The sequence below is a fragment of the Pteropus vampyrus genome, unplaced genomic scaffold, assembly GCF_000151845.1.
Source record: "Pteropus vampyrus isolate Shadow unplaced genomic scaffold, Pvam_2.0 Scaffold336, whole genome shotgun sequence".
NCBI lineage: Eukaryota > Metazoa > Chordata > Mammalia > Chiroptera > Pteropodidae > Pteropus > Pteropus vampyrus.
Genome location: NW_011889117.1, coordinates 1,187,054 through 1,208,034, shown reverse-complemented (window position 1 = coordinate 1,208,034; position 20,981 = coordinate 1,187,054). Strand labels below are relative to the sequence as shown.

The following is a 20,981-nucleotide window of genomic DNA, read 5'->3' as shown; positions in this document are numbered from 1 at the left end:
TGGTTTTTCCATAAGTGCACTGTCATCAACTATTTGCTTCCCAAAAATTAGCCTCATAAAACATTTGGAATATGATAATTTGTTGTCATATATGAAAGTCTTAAACCGTTTTTTTAGTCAAGACTGACATGGCCTGTGGTTTGAGGGAGGTCTACCTTGGGCACTGCTTTGGGATCCCTGGTTTCCTTATTTTTTTAACCCTGATGAGTGGTGTGAATAAAAGGAGGTGATCAGTGTATGTCTTAAGTATCCAGAGACAATAATTAAGAAGGATGTTAATTATTTCAGTGTATAACTCCTGTGTGTTTAATACCCTTCACAAGGCTACAACCAAACTTACCCGGTAGAACTAAATATGATTTTTTTCAGAGGATAAGAAGGCAGTTGCGAGGCTGTCTTCTGATTTCAGGATCCCTCCCATCTTTGGTCTGTCTTGCTGAATACCAGTTAAAAGAATTAATATTCTAAGGCATTTGATACTTGGAAAAATGCAATAAATGAATTGTAAGCCCTGCCAGACAACCAAATTTATAGTGCCTGGAGTACTGTCTGTTCTTTTAACTCCATATTTTAGAAGTGCGGGTGAACTCTGTAGCTTACCTCCCTGGAACAGATGGTAACACTCCATGTAGGGTGACCCCATGGTCCAGTAGGTTAGCAGTGGGGAACTCCTTCCTCTTGGCTCTTCTATTCTTGTAAAGTTTGCCTAATTATGTTCTTCAGACTGGCTGCATTTCAGAATCATTCATTTATACAGATCTTTATTAAGGTAGGAAGGGGTAACTTTGAAATGAGGCTGTATCAATTTCCAGAATGTCTTATGGATCATTCTCTGTTGGGTGAGGGTGATAACCACTCTACCTCCTTACAGACCATTGTTTGGTTTCAGTGTTATCTCAGTTTCTTTAATGTACTAAAGAAATTTAAGCTAACTAGAATCAATTTTGGGAATTTTTTTGACAGTTTTATGACACATCTTGGATATTAAATCACCCTGAGTTGATGGAATTTCACTAATAGGAATGAGAGATACCATGCTTTGTGAACTGTAAAGAATTATATAAATTATGATAATAATTGCTGGCATTATTGAGTACTTTTGTGCCAGGCACTGTGTTAACTTTTATATATATTTACTCATTTAATACTTCCAGTAACCTTGTGAGCTTTAGTTTTGGTTCTGCTACTGATCTCTATTTTACAGTGTGGCATGGAGAGGGCAAGAATTTACTTGGGAGTAATATAAATAAGAGCCAGAGTCAGGATTTGAATTCAAGCAGTTGCACTCCAGACCTGTGCTTTTAAACGCTTCACTGTCACAGCAGATCATTGGGCAAAGTGCTGAATTTAAGCACGGTAGAATGTGGAAAAGGATTGGTAAGGTGCTTAGAGGGGCTTGGGATTTGAATCCAATTGTGTTTAACTCCAAAGACCTCATTCTTTCAACATTATCGTCATCTGCCCAATATGTTGTTTAAACGTCTAAAATAACTTCATCTGCATTTTTTCCTAAGTGATCAGTACAGATAGTTTATAGGAAGTTATAAATTAGTTTTTCACTTATTCTGTAGTGGACATTAGATAAAAGTAACCTAAGAAAACTTTTAATGTTCCAGAAACAAAAAAGCAGAGTAAAGACTGTCTAGAAGTTTCTCTTACTCAAATAGAGATTTGCTATGTGACGGGTTGCTGATGGATTTCTGTAAGGGTTTGTCTGAAGTTCGGGATACAGTTTTTTTTTTTTTAGGTCAGGTCTCCTGGTATAGCAACCCCAGGTTGCCAACCTTAAATAAAACATGTTTAACTTGCCTAGGTATTGGTTTTCTCATCCATAAAGTGAGCGGCGTGACATGGGTTATTGCTAAGGTCTCTTCCAATGAATTCCATTATTATTCATCATAAAGTCTCCAGATTTGCTCATAAAGTTGCTGTATCTTTTGATAATTTACAAATTGAAAGGCAGGTACACATGTTTAAGGATCACCTCCCCCCCCCCCCACCATGTTTAATAGTATAAGGAAGAATGGATAGACTTTTTTTTTTTTTTAAAGAAAAAGTAAGATTTATTGAAAGTACATTTTAGAAGGAGATGGGCCATGCTAAGGAAGGCTGTAGCCCCGTGGAATTTTGAAGGTAAAGACATAAGACAGTAGGCCTCAAAGGGAGGAGCAGGTCTTCGTAAGGAGCGCTTTCATGCATCAAATACTCTTACTTTTAAGAGTGCCTTTTGACTCCTGAAAATTATATAATTGTATTAACCAATGTTGCCCCAATAAGCTTAATTTTTAAAAAGTGCCTTTTGAGAATACAGCATATTTGGAATGTGAGCATCATTAAAAATAATAATATGGTCCTTTTTTCATTGTCTTTTAAACAGATGATTTTTGATCCTACTATGAGCAAGAAGAAAAAGAAGAAGAAGAAGCCTTTTATGTTAGATGAGGAAGGTGATGCCCAAACAGAAGAAACCCAGCCCTCAGAAACAAAAGAAGTGGAGCCAGAGCCAACTGAGGACAAAGATTTAGAAGCCGATGAAGAGGACAGTAGGAAAAAAGGTGAGTGGTAGAAGTGAAAGAGTCCCTGTTTTCCTGGGATACCTGGTTCTCTTCCATTGGTGTTTGGATTTTGTGCATACAGTGATCTCTCAGCCTGATAAGGCTGTTCCAGTGAAGTTGAGGCCATCAATAGTCTGTGTGCGCTGGACCTTGTTGGATTTCTGATAGACTTGTTCTAGGGAAATTCTCACAGAATCTACAAGTGTCACAAAACCTTTTTATTCCAGGGCTGGTTTTCCAGTCTAACCTGTCAGGTCTCTTCTCCAGTTTTAATGATGGTTGTATTTAAGTGTAGGCAGAAAGAAGTAGGACCAAGATAGTCAGTTTGTGTCTTAGCAAGTCTGAAGATGTATAGAAAAGATTAAAATTACAGCCTAAAATGTTTTAGTTTAGACACCAACATTGGTTATTCACTCTTGTGCTCTAACAGATACCATTTCACTATTAGAAATAAATGATTCTGTAAACATAATGTCTTTTGACGTTATGCTGGAGATAGAACTGACATTCATTGAGCATCTACCATGTGCTAAGCTTCTTTTATATGTTTAAAACGAACTTGGAAAGTAAGTCATTTTTGTAATAAGACAAAATGAATTCATAAATAGCTCCTCGAAAAACTGTAGCAGAGGGATCCTAAAATATTCATAGTTTACAGTAGAGCAGAACAAATGGAAAACTTATTGAACAGAACCCATTATTAGTCACTAATGGAGGACAAAATTTAATTTTATTCCTGTTGTAACTTTAATGGATGTGAAATACTTTATAAGGTCTTGTGATTGGTTCAATAACATGTTGAGCTAGACATTAGGATTTAGGGGGAAAAGGTATGGCTTCTCAGTATCTTGTACAGAGATAGATAAGCAAGCCAGTAAATAACTAACCTCTGTTGGGGTAACAGGAGGTACTACTGAAGCACCTAGGAGACACCTAATCTAACTGGGGACAAGGAGGGATAGGCTTAGAGAAAACTTGGTGGAAGTAACTTCTCACCAAGATCCCGTGAGATGAATTGAAAGTAAGTGCTATGTAGGAGAGGTCATGGGAAGGCTTGGAGGTGAGAGACCACACACACTACACTAAGTGAAGTTGTTCAGATGGGCTGGAACCAGGGATTAAGGTATGAGACCTGAGATGGTAGGTGGAAGTGGAGAGAGAAAGCTGAAGAGCCTTGGAAATTGTGTTAGAACCCTGACTTTATGTTGGGTACAATGAGGCACAATATGGTTGAATTACTAAATAAATATTCTTAACATGGTCCCCTAACTAGATTTTTCCTACATACCTTTGAGTTGGCCTGCCATTGTGTTTCTCAGAACCATAACGTTGTTGTTGTGGAACCCACTTTACTAATAAATATCCGATCTCTCTGTTGGTGACTTGATTAATTAATAGTGAAATGTTGGTTTAACTCATAATTTGATGCTTTGCCTTCTGCTCTTTGTTGTTAATAATTGATAATCTCAATTATCTGTCTTTTTAGATGCCTCTGACGACCTAGATGACTTGAACTTCTTTAATCAAAAGAAAAAGAAGAAAAAAACAAAAAAGATATTTGATATTGATGAAGCTGAAGAAGGTGTAAAGGTAGTATTGCTTTCTTGTTGAAGGTAAAATTTGACCTCTTGATAGGTTGCTAAATGGCTTATGTTTCTCCCTCTTTGCTTTTGTTAAGTACTTGATCACAACTGTTAAGGTCATTTTCTTGGTATTGTGTCTGACTAGGTACTTTAAAGGCATAATGGTTCAAAGGAATGTAAATATAGGTTTTATACATTGTACTGTGTGTCTTTATGATTCCAAATGATTATAAAATGCTTGTCATCAACCATATGGAGATTGGCTGAGGGAGAGGTATTTCTGTGATAAATCCTGTGAAGTAAATATTCTAATGGTTTTTTTCTGTTAAACTTTTGGTAGCATGTTGACGATACACAAATTTATGGGTACCCCTGAGCAGCAAAGAATGAACCCCCAGCCTGTGGTAATTGGTGGCTAATGATCTTAATGGCCTCTAGTAGAACCAGAACACTCAGGATGGTTTTATGGAGTTCTCTGATCTTGTAGGTTGTCTTATTACTGAATTGATTTCCAAGACAGAGATCTCAAAATTCTTTTGAACAAGTAGATAGAAGAGTGGTAGATAGGTAGATAAATAGGAGGATGGATGGAGGAAGGAGCTGAAATTCTGTTCTTCCCTTATTTTAAAGACCCTGTCCAGGAATCTTGAGCAGAGCTCACATATCACTTTATAAAATCCAGGATGATAGTAATTTTATGGATACACAGAGAAAGAGCAAGAGTTGAGACTATACATGCACTAAGTGTCCTATTTTGTGTCCTCTACCCAAATTTTTCTTTGGTAAATAGTTTATTTGCTCAAACTCAAGAAAACAAGGTGTATCCCACATGTAGCAGGAGATGTATACAGTAATACATTGAGTTTTAGGAACAAAGTCACAATTTTGATGACTTGATTAATTCAGCACATATGTATTGCTGATTACAGTGAGTCAGACATCAGTGTGGGTAACCTGAGGACTCTGCTAATGCTAGCCTCTGAAGTGAGGGACAGTCTAATGGGACTGAGCCCTTAAACTTGTGGAGTCAGTCATTGACTTCTGGTAGTATCAAAATTGAATTGAATTGTAGGTCACCTAGTTAGTGTTGGAAAGTTGAAGAAGTGGTGTGGAAAAACACCATGTATTTGGTATTAGAAGGAAAAAACCCTCCTAATGACTGCATCAGAATATTTAGAAACTTCTTTAAAATACTCCTGACCCCTGTTCCTTTTAAAGATTGCCATTCAGAAGATTTGAGAATCTTTAAAAAGTTTCCCAGGCAATTCTGACAGTGGCCTCGTTTAGAAACAGACAATAATTTTTAAGATTTCAAGACTGATAGATAAAAGAAAGGAAAAGATCCCACAAAACTGTTTTGAAGAATTTCTAGTTTAAATGGCAGACTCTGAGCCATTTTGGGTTACCTGTGAGAGACATTTCTTCCGTAATTTCAGTTTTGAATATTTAACTTTTTCCCTCTAAAAGGATGTCAGCCCATGTAATTAAAAAAAAAAAAGTCCTAGTATCAAGATATTGTAACTCTTATCTCAATTTCTTAGGATATGAAGATTGAAAGTGATGTTCAAGAACTGGCTGAACCAGAGGATGACCTTGACATTATGCTTGGCAATAAAAAGAAGAAAAAGAAGAATGTCAAGTTCCCAGATGAGGATGAAATTCTAGAAAAAGATGAAGGTAATATTGGGGCTCAGCATCTGGTTTGTAGGTTACTCAAGCCTTTGGCCTAGGTCTCTTTGATAAGCAGACTCTTTTTTATTTTTTCTTGCTCTATATTTCCACCAATAAGGGAAGCTAAAAGAAAATAGTATCTAACTTGATAAAGATCTTAACTGTATCTAACAGTTAAAGATTTCATTGGGGAAGAATTTGGCAGTCGTGATTCCATTAAATCAAGGATATGGGTGATTGGGAAAATTACCGTAACTGAATTTTAAATAGTGTTAAATTTTTTTTTACTATTTTGTTAAAATGTTCTTTTATTAGTTCCTAAGTGCTATAGAGTCTTAAGAGAACTTTACTGTAGTCAGCAGATGGATTTTTATGGATGTGGATATTTCTTAAGTTCTTCAAAACAGTTGGATGTTTTTTCCTCTGATTATCTCAGTGCATTATTTTACCTTGTGTTTGTCAAATCAAAAAACAGTTCAGTGTGTATCTGTTAGCACAGATTCCTAATGAGAGAGGTCTCCATTAAGGGTTGTTAATGAAAGTTATAACATCCCTGTCTTTAAGGAATAAGAGATTGTGAACCTTGATGCCTTATGCTTGAGGCTGTCGTGAATGCATTTCTGGGAAGGAAGACAAATATCTCTGAAGCTTTCATTTCTCTAGCTCTGCCTGTACCCCTCATTCTTACAGTCTTTATTATCCGTAGCTTTAGAAGATGAGGACAGCAAAAAAGATGATGGTATCTCATTCAGTAACCAGACAGGCCCTGCTTGGGCAGGCTCAGAAAGAGACTACACCTATGAGGAGGTAAGACAAATTGTGTTATGAAAGGGGCTAAGCTGTTCACTAGAACTCAAAGAAAGCAAGATAAATGTACCCTGAATTGGAAGGGCCATTGAACTATATAGGTTGATAGTGAAACAGACCCAGAGAGGTCACACAGCCAGTGTACAATATTGCGTGGTGCCTGCGTATGGGGCAGCCTGCCCAGAGTGTAGCAGTCATAGTGCTCACTGTTTCATCTGAATCCATAATTTCTAAGGATGTAGAGCTCCCTGGAATGGGGAGGGTGGGAAGTGGGCAGAGGAAGTGGCTAATTCGGGGCCAGGATAGTCTGGAGTTTGCTTATTTGAACTTTCCTGAATCTTAACTTTTCATTGTATCCTATACTTTCCCATAGAAACAGCAGAATTAGTAAGGGCTCATTCATTCGTTTAACTTTGAAAAAGGAATTGCTGAGCTTCCATAATGGACCAGATCCTTGTTGAGAATTGAATCTTGCTGTCAAGGAGCTCCCAGAACATGCAATGATATGTGTGTTAATATAGTAAAAAGTAAAGTTTGTACTAGCTTAAAGGTAAAGCAAAGTGACTCAAGTGGGAACTTCTGCTATTAATAAAAATGTACATGAATACCACTTTATCTCTATAGCTACTGAATCGAGTATTCAACATCATGAGGGAAAAAAATCCAGATATGGTTGCTGGAGAGAAAAGGAAATTTGTCATGAAACCTCCACAGGTCGTCCGAGTAGGAACCAAGAAAACTTCTTTTGTCAACTTTACAGATATCTGTAAACTGTAAGTTGGTTAATGGAGAGTCTCCACCTCAAATATCAGATTGGTAGTGGAATTTATGTTAAAAGTCCTTATTGTGGACTTTATTGCAGGTAGAAAGAGAGAAAGCACAATTGTTGGGATTGGGTTGAAGGAGGTCACAGTTAAAGTCCATCAGTTCTTTCAACTCACAGGTCTCAGGGCTGCTTTTATCAGGCATCCAGAGGTGAGAGAAGCCAACTCGTGCTAATACATGAGAGTATATCCTAATCAGATGGAGTAAAGAGTGATGAGGCTAGTTGTAGTCTTCAGACCAGGAACCTGGGGAGCCCAGGGAAGTGGAAAAGCTCTTTAGGCTGGAGTGGGCCTGCCAAGCAAGTGCAAACAGTGAACTCTGGGAAAGCAGCTAAATTTGGTATGCTGCTTCTTTGATGGTCGGTCATTGCTAAGACCTACTCGAAGAGATTTCAGCTTTCTCAATTACTATAACATTCCATACCTGTCTGTCCCACCCCAAGGTCACTGTCTGGGCCTGGCTCTTCTCAGCTCCTCAGCTGTACCTTTTCTAGCAGGTTCCTTAGAGCCACTGACCTTATCTATCGTTCTTCAGTTTCATAAGTGATACATGCTTGTTTCAGATAAAGGGAAAAACGGTAAACAAAAAAGAGAATAATCACTAAAAATTCCACCATCTAGAGAGAACCACTTATTTCCATTGCTTAAAGGCACTACTTAAAAGATTTTAGATTTTTTGCAGATGGCAACAGTATGTGCCTATTATAGAAAATATAGACATGCTAAAGAAAAAGTCATCTCTAAGTCCACCATTAAGAGATAGGTAATCAGTTGAATATTTTTATGTTTAGCTAGTTTTATGCATATAAATATTTTAAAATAAGGTATCATACTGGTTTTTAACTTATTTTTCTCTTAATGTATTGTGAAGCTTTTATGTCATTAGTCTTTAGTAGCTATATAACATTCTAACAGTTTTTTAGTTAGGCATGGTTGCTCCCAGGTATTCATTATCAGAGGCAAAGCTTCAGGGTATATCATTATACATGTATCTTGGCTGTAACTCAGAGTAGAGCCTTAGGGCAAAAGTTCCCAAAATGGAATTGCTGCGTCAAGGAATGGATATTTCTATGGCAAACTTTGGCAAATTACTTTCCAGCAGGCTTGTACCAATTTGTACCCCCATTAGCAATGTTGTAAGAGCTTACCTGTTTCATTATACTTTTACCAACCTTCACTCATTACATTTTGGGAAAAAAGTAACTTTTGAAAATTGTAATAGTAGTGTCTGGTTATTGGAACAAATTCAAACAATTAAAAAGTGAAAATATTGAATGGCATTGCTCTGGGTTTGCTTTTTTTCATTTTATATATGTGCATCTCTCTCTTTTTTTTTTTTTTGGTATATCAAGGCCTGTCATGTTCTAAAAGCAGGATAGAATGGATGTACCATAACCACTTCCTAGTTGAATATTTAAGCAGTTTCCAATTTTCCTGCTGTTATGCTGCTATGAAATTCTTCTATATATATATTCTATTTTTTAAAAATTTCCACCAGGAAATATATTGGAATTAGCATAACAAAAACCCAAGTATCTTATTGCTTAGGTTTGGTGTATTTTGACCTTTTGACACATTTGCTTCTGGTCTTTAAAAAGAGGGTTTTACAGTTACAATTAAAGCCATCTTTTTCTCTCTTCTACCTTCCCAGAAAAAGATGTTATCCTCTAAAGTTGGTGTTTACCTTTCCTGTCCATATTTCTAGACATTCACTCATATGTATGTATTTATAAATAACATGTAATAGTTTTATGGACCTTAAAATGCAAATAAATGGTATCATATATATCTTTATTTCAGAGTTTGATGAACTGTGTGCTAAAATTCACCTAATAGCTGAGTAATTACAGATTGAAACTGAACAGGATGGTTTTTTAGAAGTTTGGTTAGATTTCCATGAAAGATAAGGTTTATATATTCCACTTTATTTTTAGATTACATCGTCAGCCCAAACATCTCCTTGCATTTTTATTGGCTGAGTTGGGTACCAGGTAAGAAACTATATTTACATTTATGTATAATTATATACAGTATTACTGGACATTTCATAAGAACTTCTCTTAACTCAAAAGATATGTAACCTGATTATCAGGAATTTTTAGGCCAGTGAAGGAGGGAAATCAGTTCATTTCTATGGGAGAGCTTGGCTGTTTGGGAATAGGGAACAGAATTAACAGTGGCTCATCCTAACAGGCCTGCTGGCGTATCAAAATGAGTACCATGGCACTGCCATATTTTAGAGTTCCCTGTCATTAATTGGAATTCTTGGGTCCTTTTATGGAGCAAATACTAAATTTCAGAGGAAGCCATTTTCTTAGGTCAGAATTTCTTTTCTAAATTTGTTAATAGGCTGTTGATGAAATGCAGCTTATAAGTTGATGAATGGCACAGGAGAAACATTGAAACAGGGATCCATAATTGGTTACTTCCCTGTCTTCAGGGCTCACCTGTTGGAGGCACCGACCTAGTCCATCCCCATTCAGGGAGGCCAGGATCTCGGAGTTTGACCGTAAGTGCTAGGAAGCCAAATGTCCCTTTAAAAATAAATAATGTAGACTCGGGACACAATGATGACTGACAACATACTGAGTATTGTGTTCCAGGCACTGTGTCTGGTACTTTTTTGGGTACCATCTCAGTCTTTACAACAGTTCTACAAACTGTTAGTGGAAACTAATATTATCTATCTGAAAAGATTTGGAAACAGGTTCAATGAAGTGAAGTTGTTGGTCATATATAGCTAGTTAATGACAGTCAGTATGCAAACTTGGGCCTGCCTATCTCAGGAGCTCTTAACTGTGTCTCGCTGGCAGTAAGTACAGAGATAAGTAAGGTGTTCTATTTTCTTCCTACTGTTAAACTCAGTTTGTTGGAATTGGCTATCCCTGCTGTGGCGTTAAGGAGTAATTTACTTGACCAGTGGTACATAATTAGGCTCTGTTGTAGAAGAATTGTTTTACATGTAAATTTGTTATAATCATTGTTTTTAACTTACATAAACTAATGGAGTAAAAGCTAGCAGTGTTTTTCCTACTTCTCAGAATAACTTTTTATAGAGTTGGGGTAAATTATAACAAGTTGAGACCAGTGAACTTAAGATCAATGGGCTAAATATAGGGTTGTTGAGAAAATTCAATTTTTGATAGTGAATGAAAAAAAAAATCCTACATTAAGCCTTGGAATAACTATAGCCTGGAGATTAAGGTTACAGTCCATGGAGGATAATAAACCCTTATAGTTAAAGGAGAATCACAAGAGAGGTTCTTATAAAAGTCAGTTTTACAGTGAGATATCGAACAAATATAAATTTAATCTACCCAGCTGAATTTTGTTGTTTCAGTCAGTTTATATGACTGAATCAAATATTTGATGTTTAGAATTTTCAAAGATATCTATAGCTCCTTTCATATTTTTATATTTATAGCCCCCTTATTACTTTACATGGTATACATTCAGTAAAAGTGTGTTTTTCTTTGTTGGATGAATAGGCTGTCACACACATTTAAGGAATTGATTTTAGATTTAAAAATCATTTATAAATCTGATTTGTTGCTGGACACTTAGTTGAAATTTGGGTTTAATGTTAGGAAATATGGATAGGTACTATTTAATTAAAATAAATTTTTCGAGAAACCAGGTAGTATAGCACTGCTTCTAGAACTATCCTTATGCCATTGAATATATTTTAAATTCCTTAAACGTAAAGGTCCTGGAATTTGGTCCCTTACAGGTAAAAACAGTAGTAATGAGGATATCTTTGTTTTCTTTCATAGTGGTTCTATAGATGGTAATAACCAACTTGTAATCAAAGGAAGATTTCAACAGAAACAGATAGAAAATGTTTTGAGAAGATATATCAGTAAGTATAATTTTAATACATCACTTTGAAATGTTCTCATCAGGCAGTAGTATTTTGGGGAGAGCCACTGGTTTATAATGGAGCTGGAAAGGCTGGCCTTAAAAGATGAGGGAAAATGATAGTGTTGGGGAGGTGGGGCAGGCAGCCGAGGGGTTTGTATTTCCTAAGAAGGCCCAGCCAATCAAGGCTGCTGGTTGGTTTCAGGCCAAGTCAGAGAAATCTGTCTGCATCCAGGCCTGACCTGCCTTTATCTTCCTAATCACTTAAAATTGGCAGATCACTTCTCACCTAGGAAAGCTCATAAGTTTTCTGAGTGGCTCTCCTGTGGAAAAACTAGGAGTATGCATCTGGCAAGTGTTCCTGCTTCCTTGGACATTTGGAGTCTTTTCAACCCATGGTTTAGTACCTGAAGCACCGCAGCAGACAGCTTATGTTTCCATACCCTAGAATAGTTTAGTTATAAACTTACTAATAAGTTTAACTTCCTTGGTCTGGGTGCACCCTGGGCTTGTAGAGATCAGTGTAAAAGTGTTTCAGAGGGAAGAAACCTCTGGCTCAGTGTGGCTACCAGGTAATTCTGCATGTTGCTTTCCCTGCAGAGGAATACGTCACCTGTCACACATGCCGATCACCCGACACAATCCTGCAAAAGGACACCCGACTCTATTTCTTACAGTGTGAAACTTGTCATTCTCGATGCTCAGTTGCCAGCATCAAAACCGGCTTCCAGGCTGTCACGGGCAAGCGAGCACAGCTCCGTGCCAAAGCTAACTAATTTGCTAATCACCACTGATTTTGCAAAGTGTGTTGTGGAGATTTGGCTGGACAGGTTTACCATCAGAGTGGATATACCATTGTATTAAAAACAAGATAAAAAAGCTGCCAAGCTCTGGCGTGTGGCTGGTTGGTCTGAAATCCTTGCAAGATGCCAATGCTCAAGCTGTTGACATACTCATTGCCTACTTTAACAACTGTCAGAGAAACATGATGGGTAAGGCGGTGCTTTTTTAAAATCGTTCATAGACTTCTGTAAAATGCAAGATAAATTAAAGTTATTATAACAGTGATTCTTTCAATTTGGTTTGTCCTTCAGTTTCTTTTCTATAAAAATTGTGAATTCAGCAAAAACAGTTTGTGCCTGGGCTCTGGCGAGGTTTCTGTATCCTTGTCCTGAGAAACTGGACACTGGCAGGGCCTTCAGCTGGGCAGCCGTTTTCCTCTCAGCTTCTCTTGAGATACAATAAGTAGACACAGCTTCACATGAGAACGTAGTTGGAGCATGAGATCTGGGAGGACGTCCTGTTTTCATTGTCCAGGGAATGATTAACATAGGTTTGAATTCTTTTCATTATGTGAGGATTGTTGCTACTACCTCACTGCCAAGTCCTCTGGCTATCAGTCACCACATGAGGGAATATAAGGTGCTAGGTACCCTCCCTCAGAATTTTTTTCCTTATTGGCCACTAAGAGAATCTTAGAAACATAGCCTCAAAGTTTGTCTTATAATTGGCACACTAAGAAAAGCCCAAGTTGTACATCTGTTGGCAAGTAAGAGATGTGGCATGTGCAGTGCAGAGAACTCTTCTGCGAGTCTAAACCATGATACTAGAGGAAGTTTTTCCTCCCCAACTTGTATTCTGGGTTTGAAAAGGCCCACCACAAATGCTTTTTCTTTTTTTCTGTATTAAAGTGTCTTGAATGTGACCATGAGAAACCAAGAGGTAATGCCTATGTAGTGCTTCTGGTGCCTCTAGTTCTGCCTTCTGAGGATTTGGCTGAAAGGGTATTTCTCCATTGAACATGGGGGAAAGATCATTATATGTGTCTGTTGTGATCTGCCTTGCACGCACCTGCCGAGGAGGATAAGGGCGTAATGCTGCTCCTCACTTTCTTGTTGCAAGACTAATCCTAAGTGGCCCAGGAGCAGTCACTCACTCAGCCCTGAATGTCTTGACCATATATTCTTTTTAATCACTGTGACCCTTAATTTTAAAGTAAAAGCCAAATGTTACAAAACATCTTGGCCATGAAGTGATGGAGGGAGCAGAGCATTCCTTCAACCTAGTAGGTCCTAAGGGGACCACACACTGGCTGAGCTGCCACCACTGCCCTGATGAACTCAACTGCTGTTTATAATGCCATCTTCCTTCTTTTGTATCAACGTCCACACAATTCCCAATGTCGGATGTTACTGCGTGAATAAAGCAAGGATCAGTGCCTCTTGTGTAATTAGTGCTCCATTACTTTTGTATGTTTGTGTGTTTTATTACTTTAGGGGACCCCTTAGGGGAAGACAGGAGTTTACAGTTTGACGACAGGTTGGCACAAGTTGTTGGCAATTTACCCATTTTTAACTTCACAAAACATTCTCTGAACTGATTCTAACTCTAAGATAAGTCCAGTTGAGGTATTGTTTGGTTAAAGTGGATCAAATATATCAAACCCATTCAAAATGGTGGGTTACCCTGGGTTACCCATTCACACTAGAATCAGCTTCCTTTCTGTCTCTACCTCACACCAACCACAGCTCAGCTGGAAGGAACCTTCTGTGGAGTGATAAAGCAAAGGCATTTATTTGAGGGTTTCTGATCACTTTCTTGTGTGAAGCGAACCAGTCTACTGTTTTCAGCGTCAGGAAACTGTGTTGAGGAATACTCCTAATTATGCAAAAGGGAAAAGAAGTGTTCCATGGTAAAGAAAAGTTTGAGACTAGACAGCTTCCATGACTGCCTAAGTCTTTAGTTTGTGATGTGCATTTACATGAGCATGTGAACATGCAGTGATCTCTAGTCTTTGGAAAACCATCCTGATTCCATACCCATACCTAACCCCACCTATAGTAAAATTTAGCTTGTCCTAGGGTATCTTCCTGGCTCACCCATACTTCAGAGGTCCCAGCCACTGTAAGTAAAGTATTGTTTCTCCCAAAGCCTACCAAGTCAGCGCTGAGAGCAGAGTTTTGTTCACTCGTGTGTCCCCCAGTCTAAGAGCAAGCAGTGTAACTGGCAAGTTGTAGGTGTTCCAATATTTGAATGAGTTTCTTTAAAAGCATAGAATATGCAGGATTTTGTAGCCCCCAACCTCTACCCCACCCCAAACATCCTGCAGGATAAATGCAGAAATAATGCTGTGCTGTACAGCCTAGAAGAAGTTCTGCTGTGGTGTGTGAGGTACCAGCTCTAACCTGGGCTGCCCCAACCAGATTGTTGGCCCTGGCAATGCTAGGGTTCCACGTTTGAACAAAATAATAGATTTTGCAATGTATATTTTAAAAGTTGGGTTTTGTAGCATGAGGTGTTCTTTTTTTCATTGAGAACATTTAACAGTCTGGAGTGACAGTCTTCCTCTGCCATTTATATCCTATGTTCTCATCCTCACCATCACCATAAAAATGGAAACAATGCCTGTAGTTTTTAGGATCTGTACATTTGGCAGGGCCACCTTTTGGGAAAAGGGATATGCTTACAAGTACTATCAGCCATAGAGACTCTGGCCCTCTCACTCTGAAAACTCAGACTAAGGGAAGTATGCAACAGAAGGAAAGTAGTTCCATGTGCCAGGTAGGCCTGAGTTAAACACAACATACACTGTCTTACCATTTTTATGGGTTTACTGACTTCCTATTGCTCTTGGGAAAGTTGCCTGCCTCTCAGCAGTTCTGATTAACCCTGCCACTCTTGGCAATCTAACTCTCCCAAGGATCTGCAACAGAGAAATAGTGCTTGGAGTTCTGTCACACAGAATGGTGGTACTCGAGAGAAGAAAGGATCAAGCACCTGCTGGGTACCCTGTGGCTGCCATGGCTCTTGTCGTTTCTTACCTTTCCTGATGCTGAGATATTCCTGAAACTTTAATCACTGCCACCTTGATTTAAGCTTGACTTCTGTTTTATTAATACATTTGAAGCCATTGGAGGACTAGCTGTTCTAAGAAGTAAGTATTAATGGATATTCTTCATGTTAACCACCACCATTTTAATGGGCATCTTTTAAAATTATATTCAGCTGTAGATTTTCATGAGCTTTTAAATGAGCCAGAAACCAAATCAAAGCTAAACTACTTCATGGGAAGTTGGCCAAACCTAATCATATAGTGGGCCAACAGCTTCAGTATCATAACTATTTTGGCTTCACAGAATTGATTGCTTCATTTTTTCAGTCCCAAGTATACCAGTGCACTATGAATTATCATTTACATGAGTGGCTAGCAATACCAAAGCCCCTGCTCTAGGTGCTAGGCCCTGCTCTAGATGCTTATACATAGATTTACTCATTTAATCAGCACAACAACCCTTTGAGGTAAGTATACTATTACTCCCATTTTACAGATGAGACTCAGGATAAGCAATTTGCTCAAGAGGTCACATAGCTAAGTGGGGAACATGGATGCAGTCCCAAGCATCTGGGCTCCAGAGCCTGTGCTCTGCCTCTGCAATGCTGCCTCACTTGACAGTATCATATATTCAAAAGTATTACCTAAATGCCTACAGCAAAAGGCAGGAGCTAGAGTCTAGTGAAAATGACAGATGAGCAAAATATAATCTGGTAAGAGCTCTGAAGGGCACACAGGAGGGGCCAGTGTTAACACTGGCCAGGAAAGTGTCTGCAAAGGTGACTTCCGAGCTGATAATGTAAGTTAAGTAGTGGGAGAAGATAAAGAGCATTCCAGGCAGAGGCAACAGCGCAGACTAACGTTCAGAAGCCAGATAGTTCTTTCCACAATTAGTTCCATGTGGCTTCAGAATAGGGCAGACTGGGGAGGGGGAGGTGTTGAGTTAAGAGAGAAAGGAAGGGGTCAGATCCTAGAGAGCTTATATGCCATGCTAAGGGGTCTGGAATTTACTTACTGGGCAGTGAATAAACTGATGGTATTAAAGAGGAGAGGCTGATGGGTGGTAGGCAGAAGGGAGACTTAGTTAGGAGGTTATTGTGAAAGTCTCAGAGGTAAAAAGGGCCTAACCTAAGGCAGTGGGATGAAAAATGGGTTAGAGCCAAGATATACCATGGAAAAATTAACATGACTTACAATTAGGGAAGAGCAGAAGATGCTGACTTAAGCGACAGGGTGGACAGTGGTGCCATTCCCTAAGATGGGAGATTAAGGAAGAAAAATAGAAAAGGCAAGGCTCAGCTGAGTTTCTTGTGGACATCCAAATGCAGCTATCAGATGGGCATCTGTATATATATCCTGATACTTCTGGGGAGTACTAAGTTAGAGGTGGATATCATTGGAGGCATATGAGTCTGGAGTCTGAAGCCATGGTTTGATCAGCCAGGTAGCTGTACAGAAAAACTAAAGGTGGAGAGGTGCTGGCATAATAGGAAGTCAGCAAAGTGAGTGTGCAGAGGAGGAGGAGAGCCAAGAAGACTGCTGGTCACAAGAAGCAGAAGAGGAATTTCAGGGAGTTGTTTATGATGGGCACATGGGGAGGGACTACCCAGGTTTTCATCCTGCCTCTACCTTCTTCCAGGTGACGTGATCTTGGGCAAATTATTCAACCCATAGTCTCTATTTCTCAATCTATAACATTAAATGAGTATCTCCAATTCTGTGGAACTGTTGTGAAGGTTAAATAAGATAATGCAATCTGTGTTGAAGAACTTGGCAGAGCACCCAGGAAATGGAACATTATACATATGTTATACCCTCTTTCTAGAGTCTAATGCTGCAGGGGTGGAGTATAATTAAGAACACAAAGGTAGGTGCTGGATTGGATTGTTTGCATTTGCTCCATAATTATTTAGTTGACCATGACCAATTCTTTTGAAAACCTTTCTAGGCAAGGATAAATCAGAGTCCCTGGCCTTAGGCAGCTCCCTGTTGGTAAGGGAGCTGGACATTAGGGTGATACAGATGCTGAAGATGGAGTTTGAAGGGCAAAAGGGGGCTTATTATTAGAAAGGACTGGAGGGTAGGTAAGAAATGGAGTCCAGGTCAGAAAGTGAAATTGGGTAACCTTATCCTTGTACCCAGAAAAGCCAAACCCATGCACTTACCCATCAAGACCTAGCTACTACACCTTTCTGGAAGGACTCCCTGATCATCTGGGCTCCCACAGGAGGTATTCTGAGGCAGGGGTGCAGGGAGTGGGGTATGTGTGAACTAGGAGCCCACTCACCAGTCAGAGGAGAGAGGCGTCTTGTTCATTCATACAAGCAGGAGGGCCAGCTGGGCTTGCTCCATGGGCCTAATGACTGGACCAACACACTGCTTTTGACTCCAGTAACTCATACACATCAGAATGCCAACAAAAGGCCTTCTTGTTATCGTCCTTTGCCTCATTTTTATAAGACTTTTTGTTTGTAAGCTGCCTGAAATACATTTTGGAACAAGGTGAAGATAAAAATAAATAGGAAAAAAAAAAGGAAATTATGGTGTTATTTTTTTAAGAGAAAAATTACCTGAATCTGAATTAGATGATAAGTGTTCTCATTTATTAAGTATTGTTATATAAAGATGTACTTTTTTTTTTCAGGTAAGAAAGATGAGGCTCAGAGAGGTTAAGTGACTTGTGTGGTCACACAACAAGTAGTCTGGGTAGGAACTCAGTTCAATCCAGTCCCCCTAAAGTAGAGCAAGCTGCATAAACTCTTTTGAGTCTTAAAATCACTCTAAAACTTAATGGCTGACAACAATCATTTAGCACCCCTCATCGTGCTAGGCTTTGGATTCAGTAAGGCAGTTTTAACTTGGTTCTGTCAGTGGCTAAGCTGGAGTCATCTTGAAAGCTTCTTCATTCATGTCTGACAGCTGATACTTGCTGTCAGCTGGAACACGTACACATGGCCTCTCCATGTGGCCTGGGCTTCTTCACAGCATGGTGGCTGGGTCCCAAGGCACAAGAAGTGGATACTGCTAGTTCTTACGAACAGGACTGAGAGGGTGGGATATCATCATCATCACTGTACTCTATTGATCAGTCACAAAGCCGGATAAAAGAGAGAGGATATAGATATTTGTCAATGGGGATATGTTTTAGAACCTCCATATTTATAAACTTATAAAATGGGCATAATCACACAATTAGGACATGTTTCTATCAGTCCACGCCTCCTTTCTTTCAGCAACAGAACTCATATTTTCCTTTTGGAGATTTTCCACTCTCTTCCTCCACCCTCACAGACCCTGGACTTTTCCATTTGTGAAACTAAATTTCCTCCTCCTTAAGGTTTGAGTTCAGTATCTATAACTAATAACCACAAGTTCACACTACATCCACCTAAAGGGTGATTGTGGAGATTAAATAAGTGTAAAACATGCCGTTTGGCATGTATTCAGAAAATGGTTTACTGTTATTATGGAATAATTTTATTATGAAGAATGTGGCCACAGGTGGAGAGATTTTGATTTACCCAAAGTTAATCAATGGCCCCACTGGAATTCAAACCCAGGACACCTGGCTCAGAAGCTTTGGCCCTGCTCTTATTTCTGTGGTTTCATCAGTGTAACATCTAATGTCCTTATGGCACAGAATGTGACCTAGCCAGGGTTGGCTAATACCTGACACATATCCACATTTCAGTTCCTTGCCAATAAAATAAAGTCCAAATTATCATGTCACTATTTCCTAAGTCTAAAAACTGCTCCAAATCCTTAAAAAGCACTCTAGCAGCTGCTACCAAATGTTCTGACGCAGCAAGTGAAATGAGGCCTGAGATAGATTAAAAACAAATTATGGCCATACTTTGAAGCTCTTCAAAGTGAAATTTGGGCTTAGCCATGTGACTTGCTTTGGCCAATGGAAACTTACAAACATAACAAAAGCAGGAGCTTGAAGAGCACTGGCATATCAGGGCTTCTGTCTTGCTTGCTAGATGCTAGGAACATGTGGCCCAGTTGCCCCTGTTGCCGAACCACTTGACAGGTGAGGTTTCATCTGGGACCAACCAGCCCCCAGCCGATCTGTCAGCTCAGTTCAGCCATACGAGTGCCCAGTTAGAACTGCCCAGCTCAGCACAGCCCAAATTGCCAGGCCACAGAATCAGAAGCTAATGAATGTTCATGAAAGGTACTAAATTTCAGGGTGGTTGTTATACAACAGTTAATAACTGATATAAAGCCCATTCTATCCCTGATCTAGGCCAACCCCTCATATAGATGAGGAAACTGAGACCTGGAAAGGAAAGACTTGCCCAGGGTCACAAACCTTATTGGCAGGAAAGCTTTAGAGCTCACAATGCAGTAAACCCATTCACTGGCTGTGAGAGTCCTTCAAGATGGCTGCTAGAATCACAAATGAGGTTTCAGATCTTGACAACATCTAGAGAATATTGGTCCTCTGGGCACAATCTGGTATCACACTTCTTCACCATCTCCTTTTGGTTTTCAGAGGTTGGACAGGAAAATGAAAACTGTTGATCAACGGAATGGAAGATGACTTTCCAGGCCGCAGACATGGGGAGAGCAGGCATATATACATAAGGTTTTGTGGATATGAACCTCCCATTCAAGGGTTCAACTGTGAGCTTTCTCAGGGGCTTAAGTGGTTCAGGGGATTTTCTGGGGTGCTAAGATGAGGATTCCTTTCTCACAGTCCAGGGTATGTTCTGGTACCAGGGTGATTAGGCAGAGTCTCTGGGTAGGGTAGATGCTTCCTGCACTGGAAGGGGTCTTCCCTGATCTTCTCAAGGCCCTCTTGCATACCATACAATGGAAGTCCATAGTCCCTATTGTTGCACCTGACCCCCAAGCTCTGAAAAGTGCTTCAGTCAAGTACCACTTGACTGAAGTACCTTATGGAGTCTGGAAATGTTATTAGAGTGCAAAAGGCAAATGGCACTAGGCTCTGAAGATACAGGAACACAGTGCCAGCCTACAGTGTGAGGTTCAACAGGCTCCAAGACCCCTTCTTTAGCCTTTGCCCAAGTCCAGTCCAGAGTAGTTGTTCTCCACCTTCTACAGGTGTGCTAGAGCTGGGCTCTGTCCTTCTGGGAAGCAAGGAAAGATTGTGGGTTCAAAGGTTGAAGGGGTATATTCAACTGAGGGCTCTTCAACTGAGGGCTCTTCAGCGGGGTATAGGACACTTCCTATGGACCTAGTACCTTCCTCAGGACACCCTCATCTCTCTAGGATGAAGTCTTTTGTTTTGATCAAGCTGGGCCAGAGCCCAGCCCAGTTCCAAGGGGCTATTTTTCACCCCAGGTCTGGATCTCTTAGACTTGAAGGCCTCGGGCTTCATCCTCTCCCCTTGCTGCCCAGGTTCCCTGGCATGCAGACATATGGGAGCTGTGATTCCACTAGGCAGCTAAAGCTCTGAAGAGGCAGAAATATTGCTTTAAATCACACTAAGAGGCAATGGCCAAGTAGGGACGGGGCATTGGGCTTGGCTGTGGGTCCATAACTCTGTTGCCTTTGGGCTGGCTAGTCAGGCCCCTTACATAGTTTGGGAATGCAGAGCCATACTCAGGCTTTAGAATGCTGGCCTGCCAATGACAGACAGGAGGACTGCCCAGGAAGGGAGACATGAGACAACAAAGACATCCCTGGAGGTCACCATACTCAGGGGAGCCTGAGCATCATCCCAAGCATAGCCTCCATCCTCCACTAAAAGCTATAGCCAAAAGCCCAGGGGGAGGTTTGGTAGAGGCTATGTTGTAGAACTGTTGGTTTGAAACAGGATTTTCAGTCAGGATTCCAACATGCCTGAAGACTTCAAGGAACATGTACAGATGGAGGGAAAGAC

General features: G+C 39.8%; 1 protein-coding gene and 1 long non-coding RNA gene across 2 annotated transcripts in view; one reads left to right on the top strand and one right to left on the bottom strand.

The window, feature by feature from the left end:
• The window catches only part of EIF2S2 (eukaryotic translation initiation factor 2 subunit beta), a 15,434-nt gene extending 3,059 nt beyond the window's left edge, over positions 1-12,375 (top strand). Inside the window, exons 2-9 of the mRNA XM_011378284.1 lie at positions 2,378-2,555; positions 4,042-4,145; positions 5,680-5,815; positions 6,516-6,616; positions 7,241-7,389; positions 9,375-9,431; positions 11,214-11,299; positions 11,899-12,375. Of these exons, the coding sequence (XP_011376586.1) occupies positions 2,378-2,555; positions 4,042-4,145; positions 5,680-5,815; positions 6,516-6,616; positions 7,241-7,389; positions 9,375-9,431; positions 11,214-11,299; positions 11,899-12,074 (987 nt within the window). The 3' untranslated portion in view covers positions 12,075-12,375. The remainder of the gene's footprint in view (positions 1-2,377; positions 2,556-4,041; positions 4,146-5,679; positions 5,816-6,515; positions 6,617-7,240; positions 7,390-9,374; positions 9,432-11,213; positions 11,300-11,898) is intronic.
• Positions 12,376-17,711: 5,336 nt separating this feature from the next.
• Positions 17,712-20,963, bottom strand: LOC111730819. The gene is made up of 2 exons (XR_002776831.1): positions 19,446-20,963; positions 17,712-18,208 (listed from the first exon to the last, which is right to left on the bottom strand). It is a non-coding gene; the product is annotated as an uncharacterized LOC111730819 (long non-coding RNA).
• Positions 20,964-20,981: the final 18 nt, after the last annotated feature.